The sequence below is a fragment of the Acyrthosiphon pisum genome, chromosome X (assembly GCF_005508785.2).
Source record: "Acyrthosiphon pisum isolate AL4f chromosome X, pea_aphid_22Mar2018_4r6ur, whole genome shotgun sequence".
Taxonomy (NCBI): domain Eukaryota; kingdom Metazoa; phylum Arthropoda; class Insecta; order Hemiptera; family Aphididae; genus Acyrthosiphon; species Acyrthosiphon pisum.
In genome coordinates this window covers 82,272,521-82,290,685 of record NC_042493.1, presented here as the reverse complement: position 1 = coordinate 82,290,685, position 18,165 = coordinate 82,272,521, and the positions used below count along the sequence as shown (strand labels likewise).

Here is an 18,165-nt window from a genome sequence, read left to right as displayed (position 1 = left end):
TTTTGTATAGGTTATATTATTATATTTTGAAGGAAATGGTAAAAGGGTCAATTTTTTTTTTTTTTTTGTAAAAATGCATAAAACGACGTTTGTATTATAGGAGTGTTGTATTGTACAACAAAATCATTGTAGTCTCTCACTCCGTTATCTAAATTTTTCTAACTCGTTTACACACGTAAACGCACTATGTACACACTACGCACTCACTCTCACTTTCTTGTCTGTCTCTCTCCCCCATACAATCTCTCATATACTTTCACCCCCCCCCCCCTCCGCCTATCACCCACCAACTCTCCCCGCGCTAATATACTTGGATTTCGTAACGTATCTGCTTCATATACGTCTCATCCAGGATCCGCCGCTGGTTCAACCGTTCCACGCTGTTCCGGAGTCCGTAGAACAGGTAAATCAGTAAGCCGATGAATAGCCAGACGGTGAATCGTATCCAGGTGGACGTGTCCAGTTGTGTCATTAGGTAGATGTTGAGGACGACGCTCAGGCAGGGCACGAACGGAACGCAAGGTACCTGCAATGAGGACGAAACGCGTTGGCTATTAAACGTTGAAACGAGGGGACGAAGGGACTATAAATAAGCCGTCAGTATTTTAGCCGAAAAATATCTCATCTGAAAATAATTTAACTAAATATATCTAGGCTGGATATTAGTTTAACTGAATGTAAAATATATCAAACAATGTAAATGTAATTTGACAAATATATTAGGCTTCTTTATGCACTTGAATTAGCTATGCCAGGTTGTTTATTTCAATATACATTTTAATTCAAATTATAACATATAATTTATAATGTAGGTACCTTTTTATATATTTTTAAGTAAAACCTCAGAATTTAAAATACACTGTTAAATTAGAAAGCCAAACATTTTTGTTGAAAGTTGAATAATAAATACGTACGAGTATTATATAATATATTAATTGTTTCCTACTAACCTAACCTACTTAGTACTTGACATTAAAATTATATCACAAGTTTTAGACACACAATAAAACTTTTTTTTACTTAGTGCCTACTTATGTTTTAAATACCACAACCTATACTTGAGTAATACTATTTAAAAATGTTAAGGTTTTTTTTTAAAAAATAGAAAATATTTAATATGCTTATTCTATTTTATGTTTTAACTATATTACAATTATGGTTAATTGCAATACCGATACATTTGATGTACCATGTATGAATTATTAGATTGTGTCTACTTAGTATTGTATCAAATATTTATGACTTACCTACTTAGCGATTCAAATAATAATATTCAATAAAAAATAAAAGCAATTATTAACACGCAAAATATTAGTACATAGCTACCTAAATATTTGCTTACCTACTTATATAAATTATTTGAGTTTACATTGTACATTTGTACTTATACATTTTTAACCACTAAGGGTATTTCGTGTACGCGTACTGATTATGTGCCTATATTATATTACTATCAAACACCACTTAGTACCTACATAATATTTTTTTAATACAATTGTAAAATATTAATTTTAATCATAATTCATAAGATAACTTTATCTTTGATGTGGCGTTTTTATTTTTACTACAGCGAAAATAACTTTTAAATTGATAATGAATTTGTAAACATCCGTTAATTTTTAAGAATTTCGTTTAATAATTAAACTTATTCAAAATTATTAAACCGAAAATAACATGGTCAATATATTACAAAATATATATACATAGTTCTCATCTATATCTACAAGGATACATTGCGAATAATCCAGTACCATTTATATTCTCGATTGTTCGCCGTATTATCTACTAATAAGTCCATATCACGTACATAAATATTATACCTTTGAAGCCAACTACTATTAGAGCGTAGGTACTCCAACAAATAGCTATATATGTACGTTGTGCTGAATATATCAAACTGTATCTAATTAGTGTCGAGGAGTAGTCCGTTTTATAATATTTTATTCAATATAGTTGTTTATATAATACAAATTTGGCATTTCTATAGTGTATGTTCATGGATTCATTAGTTCGGGACAACAGTTCCACGTGCCATGTTTTATTTTATTATAGAAATTTCTAAGAAATGTAGATACCTAGTTAAAAGATAAATTGCATAACGACCCTTAAAAACGAAATTGAACAAATGTATTATCATGGATACATCCATGACTTCGGCACGAACCAAGGGACGTCTAGTTATGACTATTATATACAATATATATATATATATTATATATATCTAAGTGGGTACCTACTATTGATATAAATACAATATTATTCGTTAAAATGATGATTCGTTTACAACCATACTAATATTATAAAACATGACAGCGGTCATGAATTAATAATAAATCATGAAATAAGATAAAAATAATTATAATTATTATAAATAATATAATTACGTGGAATGTAGGTCGGTTTGTAGACTGTGGTTGTCGCGATAACGAATAGCAAAGCACCAACAAAAGCACGCCGGAAACGCTGCATGCCGCATACGTGATCATGTTGAACTTTCCTTCGGTTTGGGCAATAGAGACGGACGAGCAGAAGCATATGGCCACGATGACTGACATAAAAAAAAAAATAAACGTTTGATTATAGATATAACAATATTACCATAGTATAAACATATTTTACGAACTGGAGAAAATCATATTTTCCCCATAATTATACGTATACGCTTATTTATTATATATATATACGTTTTAAACTATAAAAATTGAAGCCATCTGCATTTTTACGTAAGTATATAAGTATCATTGAATTGACCAATGGAAATTGAAAAGTGACTTTGGTGCAGATTATAGTATTATTATTTTAAATCTATATAGGTAATATAATGATTACTGCGTTTCAAAATCACTATAATCCGAGATTCTTATAAGACGCACAATCATCATAACCAATTAAACGTTCATTCAATAAAAAAAAAAACAGCATCTTGAATATATGCAACTGCTTGGATGTCCGTCGTGATAACCTTATAAATTTAGACTTTTAAAACTCGAACAATTATTAAGTACGTCTTTAGAAGTCAAATTCAATGCCCAATTATTGTTCTAATCAATGGATTTTGTGCGTAAAATATTTTGTGGTTTTATATTTACGGAAAAAATGCAAAGGAAAAATAAATTTGTTTAATCTAAAACAAGGAAATACGTGTAATTATGTTTTGTAAACATAATAATATTATGATGTCACGCAAAAGAGAAACATGTATGCGGAGGAGACGGGCATTACCCTTCGACCAACCATTGCATGTGGGTTACAACAGTGCAGATTTTATCTCCGGGTGGATAAATATGACACACGTGATTAGTTTTAAGTCAAATTGTTTATACGTTTATTTGGGATGTTAATTCCGGGAATTCACAATTACTTCGTCGGGAGGTCAATCGCGTGATTTTGAAGCGAAACACGTTGGCGGACAAACCAATTGAATTTTTTTTCAACATTTTTCTAATCCACTCATGGGTTGACATTAACATGGTGTCAAGTTATGTGTAGGTTTCATTACCTTACTAGCAATTATTAATTATTATTTAAATTCCAGGCGTGGCAAGTGTGTTGGATATGCAAAGAAACCGCAAATCGAAAAAAAAAATGTAAAAGTTATAATTATATTGTAAAGGATATTAAATTAACAAACGCAAAAATTAAACCATCCCACACAAAACTAATTCGCCGATTATTCGAAATTATTTTAAATTACTAACGGTGAATGATTTCTAAATTTAAAAATAAACGTATAATATGTAGGTACTTACAGTTAAAAGTAGTTTTTTAAATATATATTATGTACCTAATTATAAGGCGTGCTTGAAAACGGCTGATAACCAAATACATACTATGGTAATTTGGCGAGCAACGATTTCGTGACCATAAAATATATTTGAACTCAATTCGACCGAATGTTACTTACGGTAAACCAGAATAATTTTGACCGAGGTACGACCGGTGTTTTTTGTTGTAATCTGCGAATTCGGGAGATTGAAGCTGGATGATAATAGTCTCATGAGAGATACGCGAAATCGGCCGTTGTCTCTGACCTTACACTCTTCGGAATCATCGTTTGTGTACCGCAAAACCAACACACAAATACACACGAGCGAGTACGCCATCAACGTACCGATCGACATCATGTTCATCAACTGTTGGAGATCGAAAAGACTGGACAAAATCGCTAAACAAATAAAAATTGTTTATCGTATTACTTATACAATATTATTATATTATATCGAATATGTAATGATATTATAAGTATACCTACCTAGGTACAGGTTTAGGTAGCGAAAGTGTACAGAAAAGATTGATGTTATAAAAACAGTACCAGATTCATTTATTCAAATGATGATGATATTATTGTATTTTCGGAGCTATTGAATTATATTTCAATAATATATAAAAGTTTTTGATAAAAATATAGGTAGCCTCATTAGCTGTTTAGATTCGGTAAATACCGTGCAATTAAACTTATAACATTAACATTATATAATAAATCGAATTGAAATGTTTGGAAGATGTGTAACTAATTGCTAGAATATGTTTAGGTAGGTACCTCGTTTTGATTTTTACGGAATACCTATATAATATTATATATTATAACAAATCGCATATACGTCTATATTGTGTATACATTTTATTTGTACTCGTATACTTACCAGCAAATGTTCCACATATTAATGTACCCCAAAATGGAGTTTTTGTCTTGGAATCAACTTTGGAAAAAATGTGAAACAATAACCCGTCGGATGCCATGGAATACAATATTCTGGGTAACGGAAACAGCGTACCGATCATGCTAAAAACAAGATTTATATTTTAAACATTGCGTACGAAATGTTAATTTTATATTGTCTGCCGTTTGCAGGTATAATAATATAACATATTAATATATGACACGTTGAATGATTGATAATATACGCGTTCAGGTATAAAGAAAAAAGGCGCCAGTCCACATCGATGAGTGGGTTTATCTTTTTTTTATTGGAAGTATTCCATACAAATTTCAACCACGCTAAATGTTGACATGTGCGCATATACGAATCAACGACCACCTGAGGTTTTTTGCAATCAGCTCCACGGTCTCTTCTCCCACGCACATGCTATGTTTAGTGCGAACAGTTTTAAGACCATAATATTATTTCGAATATACCATTGTACCCACTTATTATGCATGCGTGTCGTATAATACAACATATTAAAATATGATACATTAATTTACTATAATACTACCGGGTTGTTTTGATGGATGTTTATGGTTAGTTAACATGTACCTAGGTACATCGTATATTATATAGGTAGGTACCTAGTTATTACGTGACGAACTGGTCATACTGTTACAACTTACAAATCGTGTAGGCGAAAATGCGAAATGTTACATAGTATAATAATACAAATAATTACTCGTTAGAAAAAAAAATAGATATTAGTTTTGATTAAAGTAAATAGCTTTTGTACGTACTTAGTGCATAGAGCAAACACTGCTCCGATTGTAACGATCCATTCGAGCGCCTGCCATCCCAACTCTTGGTATATATGTGGGAAAGGAGCTTCCGGATCCTTATATAAAAGAACAGTAAAACGAATATTGAAATGTTAAAATTAATCAAGGACAAAATGGCCAACGGTTAAAAAATCCATTGTTAAAACCAGACAAATTGGACAAAGAAACCAAAATTTAAAAAAATAATAATATTAATATATATTGACTCAGATAGTTTAGCAAATTATATTTTGTCCTTGGATATTTTTTCCCAACTCTCATTATGATTTTATTACTTGAGTACGTTTAATAAATTTGATAGGAAAAAAAGTAAAAGTTCAATCTCCCATACCGTTTAATTATGTACGTCCAGACAGTTATTTTATTTATTATTTTCCAACGGTAAACATTAACAATGTTCTAAAAATAAAACTACAATAGTAATATATCTTAATTGGATATATTATTTGCAAACATAATAATATAACTACTAATTTAAAAAAAACCATACAAAATCAATTACTAAAATTGTAATTTGCTTATTTAAACTCAAACTTGCCGTCTGTCAAATTTTAAAATTGTTTTTATACACTTTGACAAATTAACTCTATTTGTATATAAAAAATAAAACTATAAAATAACTATACTAAAATTGAATTGATTAAATACCTAAAAGGTTCATAAACAAATTACTTGTTAATAAAAACACCAAATTCAATTACAAGTAAATGTGTATTTTCTAGAGCATAGAGTAAATATAGAATGATATCAAAATATTGTCTTAATTGATATTTTCAAAAAAAAAATGACTTATATTGAATGAATCTAATTATTAAATACAGTGAAACCTCAATAACTCGAATCGGTTGGGGGTGAAAAAAATTAGAGTTACAGAAAAAATTGTATATACTTATTGAAATGCAGGGGTAAAGATCTTCGAGTCATCGAAAATTCAACTTATAAATGTTCGAGTTATCGAGGTTTCACTGTAGTTTTACTTCGAAAGTCAGAAATCTTTAGGTAATTTAGGCTATTCCGTTTGAATAAATCTCATCAGAACCCTGATGAGAACCAATCAAGTTAATCAAAATATATTGAAACATTTCTCAAATGACACTGAAATTCAAGCATTACAGATTATTTAAACGTCGAACCATTAAAACATGCAAACAATAGTTTGACTCAAGACAGTAACCTTTGTGTTTTTCTCATTCTGTCTCTTTTTGAAATTTCAAACAGGTCTATGAAATAAATACAATATGACATATCCAGGCACGTAGATACCTTATGACCTAATGAAGTAAAAATAAATACTGTATTAAAGCGAATTGGGCTCACCTAAAAATTGCCTATGGAAGCATGGATGAAATTCTGCTGATCATCTGAACGTCAGCTTCAATAACTTGTTTGGGTCACTGTCTAAATTCAATTCGACACAATGCTGGATCGGAAGAAAAATTCCTATGGTTTACATTTTATTTTCTAGAATTTCCAGTGGGACTAACAAAATGGATAAATTGGAAAAATAACATCAAAGTCACAATATTCTAACATCATTCAACCGTATTTTGATATCAAAAATGCATGTACAATTTTAAAAAGCAGCCACCCATAAAGATTTCTCTAGTCTATTATAATTTATCGACATAATATACATAATCAGAAATAAACTACAGAGACGACTAGATTCCAAAACTAAATATACCGTAATTCAGAGTCAATAAATTATTTTATTTTCTTCAAAAACTTAATAACAATACAGTACTTATTATAGTTTTATTTTTATTTTATAATAACAAATAAATTGAATTAATTTGTTCACAACATAAACAAAATAATAGGTACACCTCTAACCGATGGTAAAATAAATTGCATTTACGAATAACATAAATAAATTACAACTATCCGACAAACAGACATTTAATTTATTAATTTAATATTTTAAAATGCTGTCACTTTATTATCTATATAGACCATATATTATTTACTTTAAAAAAATAAATAATCGATTTTATTATATGTAGGTATAAGGACTATACATGGGTGGATTACCCCACTGGGAATTCGGGAGTTTTCCCGATGGACTGTGCAGTACAAAATAAGCTGTTTTAATTTTTTTATAATCATTTTTCAACGCATTTCATCATTTAAAAATAAGATTTTTGATAAAGTAATAGAAAATAAAAATAACAACTATCTTGAGCGCATATAAATCGTTGGACGCAACTTACCTATCAATTATAATTTTGGATTCAAATGTATAGTAAGCACAGTATAACTATAGAACCTAAACTGTATAATATTATTATATATACTAATATATACCTACTAGTATCATATAATTGATTAATAAATTATAATATTGCTTATAATTATTTGTAAATAATATTAAATATTTTGTTTATGTGATTTTATATCTAGTTAACGTTTGATGCTCTGAGTATGCAGATTAGTGTGATTAGATACTCAATTGCGAATAGTGAATAAAAAAAACTATTGAAACTATTATATATTTTAGTCTTAAGACCATTTCTAAAATTGTGGAATGTACTGAATATTGATTACAATGATATTATTTTAAATAAATAATTTCTTAAGAAAATAATTTAATACAAATACAATTCAGGTAATGTGAAAAAAAATGTCCATTAAGAGTTAACAACGACTGTGCACCGATCTATTTACAATATATTTCCCGCAACGGAATATCTTACCAATCCATCCCTAGGTATGTAATCTTAGGGAAGGGTGCATTAATTAGATGTCTCACACTCTCGACACCTCAAGTTGATCAACATATTTTATGAATTAGAGCACATTCAATCCTTACTTTCTTACCTTTAAATTGTCACTATATAAAAATACACAGTCTTAAAAACTATTACCTATACAAATCTGCCATAGGTATTACATTGTATAAGTATTGATTAACTGCAGTAGTTACCTATACTTATAAGGAGTTGATTGTTAAACAATAACGGTAATGACGAACTTGACGATTCATTTAATGTACCTACCGATGATAACATGCAAGACTATATTATTTCAATTTATTATGGTTATCGTAAAATTCAATGGTTATACTTTTTTTTTGTTTTGATTTTTGGCAAACGGAACATGTTTTATCATGTTTAATGAACGTTATTGATTTATTGTAATTCAAAAATAGTGAACGCGTGAGAAAATGTAAACGTAGGTATTGAATTATGCAAACACTGTGATTTGTCAACTATGGGTAAAAGTGTTACATGCCCAAAATAATTCTTGTTGCCAATTTAAGACATACCTTTAAATAATGCACTATAATCACCGCGAATACTGATGATTATAGGTATTTTAGATTGTATTTTTCATCAAATCCAAACAGACCTTCTGATGATATTAATATAAATTATTATATCTACAGTTAAATCCTTGTTTTATCAATGTAATTATATTACAAAATACGGCTTTTAATTTACTGACATTTCTTGTTGCATAGAAAAATTATTAATCCAAAAAATCTAACATTAGAGGAGTCATTTTTAAATAAGTATCTATTAAGGAATTTATTTTTTACAAGACTAGAAAATACGAGTGATTGACTCCGCCAATTATAGTTAATAAATTAGACAAGTCTCACACACGGTTAAAAAAAATTGGACTCAACAAAACATCCAGTCCTACCTACGATATGCGAAACTTCAGACAAATACAAACTGAATCGTACCTATACGCTGATTCAATTTATATTGTAATTCAGAATCCTATAAAACAAAAATAAATGGATGTGAACATAACACTTTAAAGTTTAATTTACATAATATAATACATATACACCAACATTCAAAATTTAGTTCAATGAGCATGCGTATATTTTCGCAAGTGCACACTGCACCGGTCAATTAACGGAACAAAGTGTGTAGGTAGGCGAACTGTGTGTCTGTGCAGTGTGCATAAATAAATCCTAAAGCAATGATGTTTTCGTGAAGACCTTAACATTGCCATTTCTTCTTAAATATATTTGTACTATACAGGGTATAGATTCACCAAGCGTGCTAACCCAAATTTTTTTTATTAATAATTTATTAAAATTCTGATTTTTGTAATCTTAAATATAAGTAACTATTATTAAATACCATATTTCAAACTTTTTAAAATAATGTTTACTTCTTGAAGAGTGCCCTGTGACGTAAACTGTAACTTGTGTTTTTCAAATTAAAATCCCACTTTATCATTATAAATTATCTATTGGATATATTTTTTTAATTTTTCATGTAGGTAGGTATCTAGTTTTAAATTTTAAAGAGTAATTTCTTAGTTATTGAAATGTGTATACTAAGAGCAATATTCCTTAAAAAATTGTCTACAAAAATATAAAATACATATTGTATTGTTGGATGTAGTATTATACCTGTACACATTATCTATAAATGTTGATAGATTTATATTAATTAATAAAATATGCAAATCACTGTTGTCCCTATATGTTCTCGAGCACATAGACCTTTTAATTATTCTTAGTAACAATTCGTTCAAATTTTCCAGAAAAACTAAATAATTTACAGTAAGTATAAAAGTGATTCATGTTTTAAAATCGGAAATTTGGATATTTACAGGACACTCCTTAATAAGTACAAAAAAATCTCAAGAATTTTAAAATATGGCCTTAAAGTATATACTTAAGAATTTCAATAATAATATTTCGAATAACTACATTATTAATGAAAAAAGAGGTGACAATGCTTGATGAATCACCCTGTATATAAATTATGATTAGTAATTTTAACATATTTTAAAGTAGGTAGGTATAATCTATAAAACAGTTGTACCTGTTTATAGTATGGCCATATGAGTGTCAATATGATAGCTACGCTGCAATACGATAACGTGATGATGGATAACGATATAACTATTGCCAAAGGTATGTCTTTTGTAGGTCGTTTGGCTTCTTCTCCTAGAATAATTCCAAAAAACAAATTTGTATTAGTCGTCTAACAAATGTGAAAACTCATAAAATTTACAAGTCGTCATTAAAATGTAGGTACATGACGTAAAGTTCAATTTATAAATCCTCAAAACCATGTTGTCTACCTTATGTCTAACGCTTAAGTTTCAAATTTTTACCGGTAGTGGCTATGGCATCGAATCCGACAAATCCGTAAAAGCACGTTGCGGCTCCTACAAACACTCCGGACCATCCAAATGGCAAAAATCCGCCTTCTCCGCCTTTAGCATCCAGTGGTATATCCTCTTTTGGTATGTTCCAATTGTAAGTATCGACTGCAATTATTTACACAAACTATATAATATTATAACAATAGATTCGGTATGAATCTAAACCAAAGTATAGTAAATTGTATTGCAGTTCGTTTAATACGCATCGCATTTAAGCGTTTAGCATTATCATATTAAATTATCATGTTATCATTATCATGTTAAATTATTTAGAAATTGTCATATTTAGATATTATTGAACAAATATATTTGCTATAAATATTATGTAACTTTAATATTTATTTTTAGGTCTTACAGGATCCTAAATATAATTATTATCACGTACCTTTGATTAGGCCAGTGAGGACGACTGTGATAACTGTAAGCAGGTTGACAACAGTAAATATTTTGTTCAGAAAAGACGATTCTCTCATTCCCCATGCAATCAAAACTAAGCAAAAAAAATTAAATAAATAATCACTTCAGTAATATATTAATAAAATATAATGAATATTATGTACCTACCTATAATATAACTACCTAAAAAATATACTGTTACAGTGACAGATATGGCACCTAGCACTCAATCGCCAATTCATAGTTTGAAGCAGATACACGGATTAAGATGGATTTAATAGAAGTATTTTAATGTTCAATTTAACGTTCCTAATACGAATTAAATGTAATCAAGTTGATATTATATTTGATATCATCATAGTATGAAAAGGAAACAAATTATGTGATTGAGAAACGATTAAATATCAATATTATAATAAACATTTTGGAAAATTATATAATACTGTCATGCAGATCCATTTACAATCGATAAAAACCGTGAATCGGTGGTATTACAATCTATATTTTTAATATTGAAAACAAGTATATACCTAATATGTAAAATATAAAATATATCACACCAGTCGAGCAAATTACTTTTTTTGACAATATATATATTTTTAATAACGTAAATTAAATTTAACTTTTACATCAATAATTAGTAATAACTGAAATTCGAAATATTCAAGACCCTTCAGCTATACTTTTTTTTTTCAATGCATACAATTTTAATTATATAACTCAACAAAATTAGTTTTTATAGTTGTGGTAATAATGTTGTCGTTTCAGGGAAAATTAAGCTGTCTAATCCATGTTCTGGCGAGATCGAATTAAACACATTTGATAAAATAATAAACTTAGAAAAGGAAAAAAATAGCATTATAACAAAATATAGCTCGACCTTACAACTTGTAAAATATACTTTACTGAGAATTTAATTATAAATATTTGAGAACCATCCAACCTTAATAACTGTTTTCATGTTATTTGTTTTTAATAGATTGTTAGCAATAGCTTTATAATTTACTATTACGTGTCAAAAAATTACAGGAAGATAAATCCAAAGATATAATTTTATAACTATAGAAATCCTATTAACTCTCAAAAACTATTTTCACTTACCGATTTCTATATAACTACTATACATACTATATCATCTGAATTCAAAATATTAATGTTTTTATTATAATTTTGTAAATTATTCGTTTTAAAATTGTAATACTTACAAGTTAACATTATTATAGATGTGAATGAAAAAAAATCCGGATATGGTGCCAAGAAATCTACATGCATTGGAAACGTTTCTTTAAGATATTCTCTCATTGGATGACCAAAGGGTTTATCAATATGCCCACTTAAAGCTCTTGCAATGCTGGCACATCCTAAAAAATTGATCATACAATATTATTTTTAAATACCAATAATAACACCCTTAAGTTCCAATTTTTTTTTTAATGTTACATAACTAATTTTTTTCATGATTTCATAAAAAACAAATTATTATGTACTAAATTTTAATTAATCAATAGATACAAATTTAGATATTAGACATCGTAAACATATAATTAATATAATTGTCTTTAATAATTTTAATTCAATGGTAGGTACCTAATACCTATATAATAATAGCATATAGTAATTTCTTAATTAAATCATTATTATCAAAACAAGAAAATTGATTTTTAAATTATCTCAACAAATGCCCGATAAGAAAATTTTCACGTTTATACTCACCAATACTGTATTCTAATATTAAATCCCAACCAATGAGGAATGCCACTATTTCACCAATACCCACATAGCTGAACGCATATGCCGACCCGGCTTTTGGTACACGACTAGCAAACTCCGCATAACATAATCCTGGATAAAATACAATATTTCCTAATTAATTTTTTTTCTTAAATATTATTTTTAAAAAGCTTACAATCTATTAGGTATTAGAAATTAAACAATTATGTACAGTAATTATTATACACTACATTGCATTTTAATATCATTATCAATAATTATATATGTGTATCTTTAACCTTTAACACCTAATTACAATACCTAATTATAAATATTCCACAATTCCCAATTTAAAATGATATCTAAATGATATCTATAGTAAAAAAAGTTAATTTTGTTAAAATTGATCTGTCATAATATACATATACCAACGGCAGTGTTTAACAGATATAGACAACGTCAACTATTTCTTAATATTATGTACCAGGGTATGTTTGTAAATAAATATTAAATAATGATGAATATCAAATCACTTAATAATTAAATTTAACAATTATTAATAGCCATTTTTTTTTATTTTTTTTTAAACGATACCTACAGGTCGACAATTATATTCATATTTTAAATTATTATTATTTTTAAACCAATAGTATCAATAATAATAAATCAGACAAATAAAAACAAATTGGATTGATAAATTCAAAAATGTTATTAAATTGAGAAGCCAGTGTTGTGAAAAAATTTAATTATAATGGTAATTATAAGAGAGAGATGAAAACCGAAATCTTGCATTGTAATTATAAGAAAAACGAAGAAGAAAAAAAATTAAAAAGAGAAAATTGAAATTGAAAAAGCGAAAAAAAGTATGAATTTTTCAGGTGAGAGGGAAGGGCAATCTAAAACTAGACGCTTAATGTCAGAAACTATAATAATTGGCAGTTAAAGTGCAAGTGCCAATAATGACCAAATGTTTTCAAATATTTAAAAGTCTCCCTGCCCATACCAACTCAAAAATAAAAATAACGTTCAAATTGCTTATGCCCCTTGGATAAAAACAATATTACCTATTAAATGTAATTGTTTATATTTTTAACAAGTGAATTGTTGTATAATTAGGTGTAATTCATAATACCACCTTAAGAGGCGAATGATTCATTATTAAATTGCAGTCAATATTTTTTTAGAGTATATATTATATTATCCCAATAAACGGTCATAGATATCTAGATTAGCTAATACCAGCTGATCCGTTGTCCGTGACAAATTAAATGCCCTTAAAAACTTCTTCTTAAACTCAACTAATGTAAACTGCAAAGATTTGTAACAGAGCAATTTGGGTAGTATTCAGGTCTAAAATTCGATTTATCCGCATTGGATCCCGCTTGTACGCTTCATTTCCCTCCCGTATTGGCTCCAACCCGATGACTACTCGAGGTGGTGTTGCATAGCAAGTCAAGGGATATTTTCGGTTTTTTTTTTTTTTTGTCCAAGTCAGTGGCCACGCGGGCATCACTGTATACCCAATAACTCATGAGACGCAATACGGCCATTTAATCGATGGCAAAGACTCGGAGCCGATACGGGAACATTAACATCTAGCGGGAGCTGTTACGGTATCATCCCTAAGATTATCGTATGATTATAATAACTGTTTTATTTTCTGTAACCCACGGCAACCCTATTCTTTTTTTCGAGAGCTGACAAATCTCTTCAAAATTTAAAAATTGCCTATGAGGTGCGCGTCATCGGGTATAGGGTTACCTAAGTACCAAATTTCAGAAGCATGAGTGCGATAGACTTGGCTGTGGATCACAAACACATACACACAGAAACATTGCCGTTTATTAAATTTAGATAGATATACAAAATATGTATGTTTTACTCATAAACCTACTATTATAATACGACTATTTTAAATAGCAATTAATATACAAATATATTTTTTTCAATAATAATATTAACTATAAATATTGTGTTCCAAAACAAATTACATTAATCTATAATTACCTGACAGAGCCGATGCTACAGCTGCAAAAGCAAATGACAAAACGACTGCAGGCCCAGTAAATTTAACCGCCACTTCTCCAGCTAGTACATAAGCGCCAAGTCCAAGAGTTGAACCAACGCCAAGGGAAATCAAGTCTACTAGTCCTAATACACGGCTAAGTTGATTTTTCGTTGGCTCAGTGCTCAAATCGGATTCCTTTTTCCTTCTTAACATCGTCTTTATAAGCGATTGATCATTCTAAAGCCAAAATGATTATTATTATTATTATAATTATATTTAAATATCATGTATATTATACTATATTGAGTATTGTAGAGTTAAAAAAGGTATGTTGATTATATTATATAAATGGAATCGGGGTCGCTTATGTTTTATTAACAGTTATTTATAGTAGGTTTAATACTATAAAGGTACATAATATATTATAAATAAAATAAAATATCTATTGGTAAAATTTATCTAAAATTATTAAATAGTACGTCATAACACAATCATTAAATATTTTGTATTCGTTGAACTTATAAAGCCCTTTTAGATTAATAATAATTATGCTTTAATATTGTCTCACTTAAAAAAACGTAGACAATTATTTTTGTAACACTTGATATAGGTACATTATACAATATTCATGACGTGTATGTATAATATCATATACCTATTATGCTCGTACATCTGTGCATTTACTATAATATAGTATAGTATAGGTACTAATATACCTACATAGGTACTATATATACATTAATACGAACATTAAGAACGCATTGTTAAATAACTATAGTTAATTACATGAGAAGTAGAGAATTTCTAACATGTTTTGAATTCCAATCTATATGAAGAAGGTATTGGTTTTGAATTCCTATTATTTTCCTGGGCCTCAATTAGTTAACACGTGTAATTGATGGATTCAAAACTACACAGTAGGTACACAATACCTTTATAAAAAAGCTCTGTGGCACAATGAATATTATCAAAAAACTAATGCAAAAACAAACTATAACGCAATAATTTTATATAAGTATATCAAAAAATAATAACATAAAAATTTCATGATATCACATAGGTGTATTAATACTATCAATTTCAGTAGGTATTCCATTTTTCATTATTTACTCCATAAAATAAATTGTAAATAAAAAAATTAAGTATCTAAATCATAGGAAAATTATTTAAAGTTTCCTGTATTTCTCAAAAATAGGTATGGGATAAAATATACTTTATGTGTATTATATAGTTAGATATTATAATCTAACTTCAAAAGTATTTTAGTATTTAAATTAATTATTTATAAGTTGTAACTAATAAAATGTTTCCGAAGTAATTATTATTTCTGTTTACTCATCAAAATGTATAATAAATATTTCATCACTTGCAAATTTAATTAACTATATCTATCTAAGTGGTTTACTCTTTTAGTTATGGTTTCAGGTCGGCGTTAAATTTGTTTGATCAGTATTTCTTACTTTATGATTTCATGAAGTTAGTTTAATAAACTTAAAACTAATAACATATATAACTACTGCTAAAATAATTTTTTATATATTTCGATCAGTAAAATTACATCAACCACACATTTTAACATAATTTTTTTTTTAACTAAACATAATGATTCATGTCATGTGGGAATATGGGATATATATCTCTTAATATTAAGGGCCGTTCTTACAATGTCCGGTTAAAGTTAACCGACACTAAACCAGCCGAATTATGCCAGTAATAAAATCTGTTAACAGTCGATTAGCGTTTACCGACACTTTACCGGACATTGTAAGATCGGCCCTTAGTAATGTATAAATTATATTACATACCTGCGGCCAAATTTAAAAAAAAAAAAACTATTTAAATTAATATAAATTTAGTTGAAATCAAACAATACTAAATACAAATAAATAATAATTTATAATACGCTTTTAATAATTCAAATACAAATTCATTTGTACATTTAAGTCTTAAAAAATATAAAACTACATACTACTAGTCCACATAGACAACAAATCAAACATCCCGTCAATGTAACACTGAAGCGGGAGTGTTGAGAATGCAATGTTTTAATTATTTGACTTACAAGCAATTAAATGGACATCGTTTAGAACATACACTTATTATACAACTCGCATCACATAATTAAATTATTCTTTATACGTTATTATCAATAATTAAAAAAATTGAATTGTAAAACCACAATCAAAAAATATTATGCACTTTAAGATTATAATAAATACAATTAATTAAAAAGGTTGAAATGTTAAATAATTTATTTTTTTTTTTTGAAAACTAAGTAAGTATAATAAAAAAAAAAGGCGGGTAAGTCGTGGATGTCGCTCTGCTGTACAGTAGGTTACAAGTAGGTTACTGTAATGGATGGAATTAAATTTGAATCCAATGATATTATATCATTGTATACGAAAAACGATTCTGAACGGAGATGATTTGTCAGTCTAGGATATATTATTTTTAAAGAAAAACTTATGGAGAACCTTGTACCAAATTTTAAAAACTTAGTTATAAAAGAAAAAATTTTTACGATTTTTCAACCACTAAATTACTTGCAAATTTTCGCAATTTTGACATATTTCGTATAAATTTGAACTTTAAATGCTTATAAATAAAAATTGTGACAATGTATTCCTTTTATTTTGCAACTGCTATTGTAAAAATATGTTAGGAGCCTTGTATTAAATTTCCAAATCTTAGAATTAAAAAGAAAAACTTTTATGAATTTCTGTCTAAGATAATTTGAACATTGCCGTAATTTTTACGTATTTAGTCAAAATTTGAACTTTAAATGCTTATAAAAAAAAAATCGTGACTATATATTTCTTTTATTTTTCAATTGCTATTGTAAAAATATATTATGAGCCTTGTATTAAATTTTGAAATCTTAGATATAAAAGGAAAATTTTTTATGAATTTCTAGCATAAAATAATTTACGAATTTTCGTGATTTTTACATAATATGTTGTCAAAATTTGAACTTTAAATGCTTATAAATAAAAATTGTGACAATGTATTCCTTTTATTTTGCAACTGCTATTGTAAAAATATGTTAGGAGCCTTGTATTAAATTTCCAAATCTTAGAATTAAAAAGAAAAACTTTTATGAATTTCTGTTTAAGATTATTTGAACATTGCCGTAATTTTTACGTATTTAGTCAAAATTTGAACTTTAAATGCTTATAAAAAAAAATTGTGCCTATGTATTTTTATAATTTTTGAATGGGAGTTAGAACAACATATGTGGACCCTTCTATTAAATATATTTTGAAAATAAAACTATATAAAGAAAATGTCAATTTAAACAACTGGTAAAATTTTCAAGTGTCTACGACTCATACTTTTTGAATAATAACAAATATCAAAAATCGTTTGAGGCTAAACCGTTATTTAATGCGGTTTGTAAAAATTTAAATTTCAACACTCCTAAAATTTT

General features: G+C 27.9%; 1 protein-coding gene across 2 annotated transcripts in view; it reads right to left on the bottom strand.

The window, feature by feature from the left end:
• The window catches only part of LOC100164077 (cationic amino acid transporter 2), a 34,842-nt gene continuing 16,677 nt past the window's right edge, over window positions 1-18,165 (bottom strand). Inside the window, exons 3-13 of one of the 2 annotated variants that reach the window (XM_008189644.3) lie at window positions 14,738-14,975; window positions 12,734-12,862; window positions 12,226-12,381; window positions 11,010-11,114; window positions 10,574-10,729; window positions 10,279-10,403; window positions 5,447-5,544; window positions 4,644-4,783; window positions 3,905-4,165; window positions 2,385-2,548; window positions 1-526 (exon numbers count right to left, since the gene is read on the bottom strand). In XM_008189644.3, coding sequence (XP_008187866.1) covers window positions 302-526; window positions 2,385-2,548; window positions 3,905-4,165; window positions 4,644-4,783; window positions 5,447-5,544; window positions 10,279-10,403; window positions 10,574-10,729; window positions 11,010-11,114; window positions 12,226-12,381; window positions 12,734-12,862; window positions 14,738-14,975 — 1,797 coding nt within the window. In that variant the 3' untranslated portion in view covers window positions 1-301. Of the gene's footprint in view, window positions 527-2,384; window positions 2,549-3,904; window positions 4,166-4,643; window positions 4,784-5,446; window positions 5,545-10,278; window positions 10,404-10,573; window positions 10,730-11,009; window positions 11,115-12,225; window positions 12,382-12,733; window positions 12,863-14,737; window positions 14,976-18,165 lie in introns of those variants that run through there. The other variant, NM_001246309.1, reaches the window with a different exon arrangement.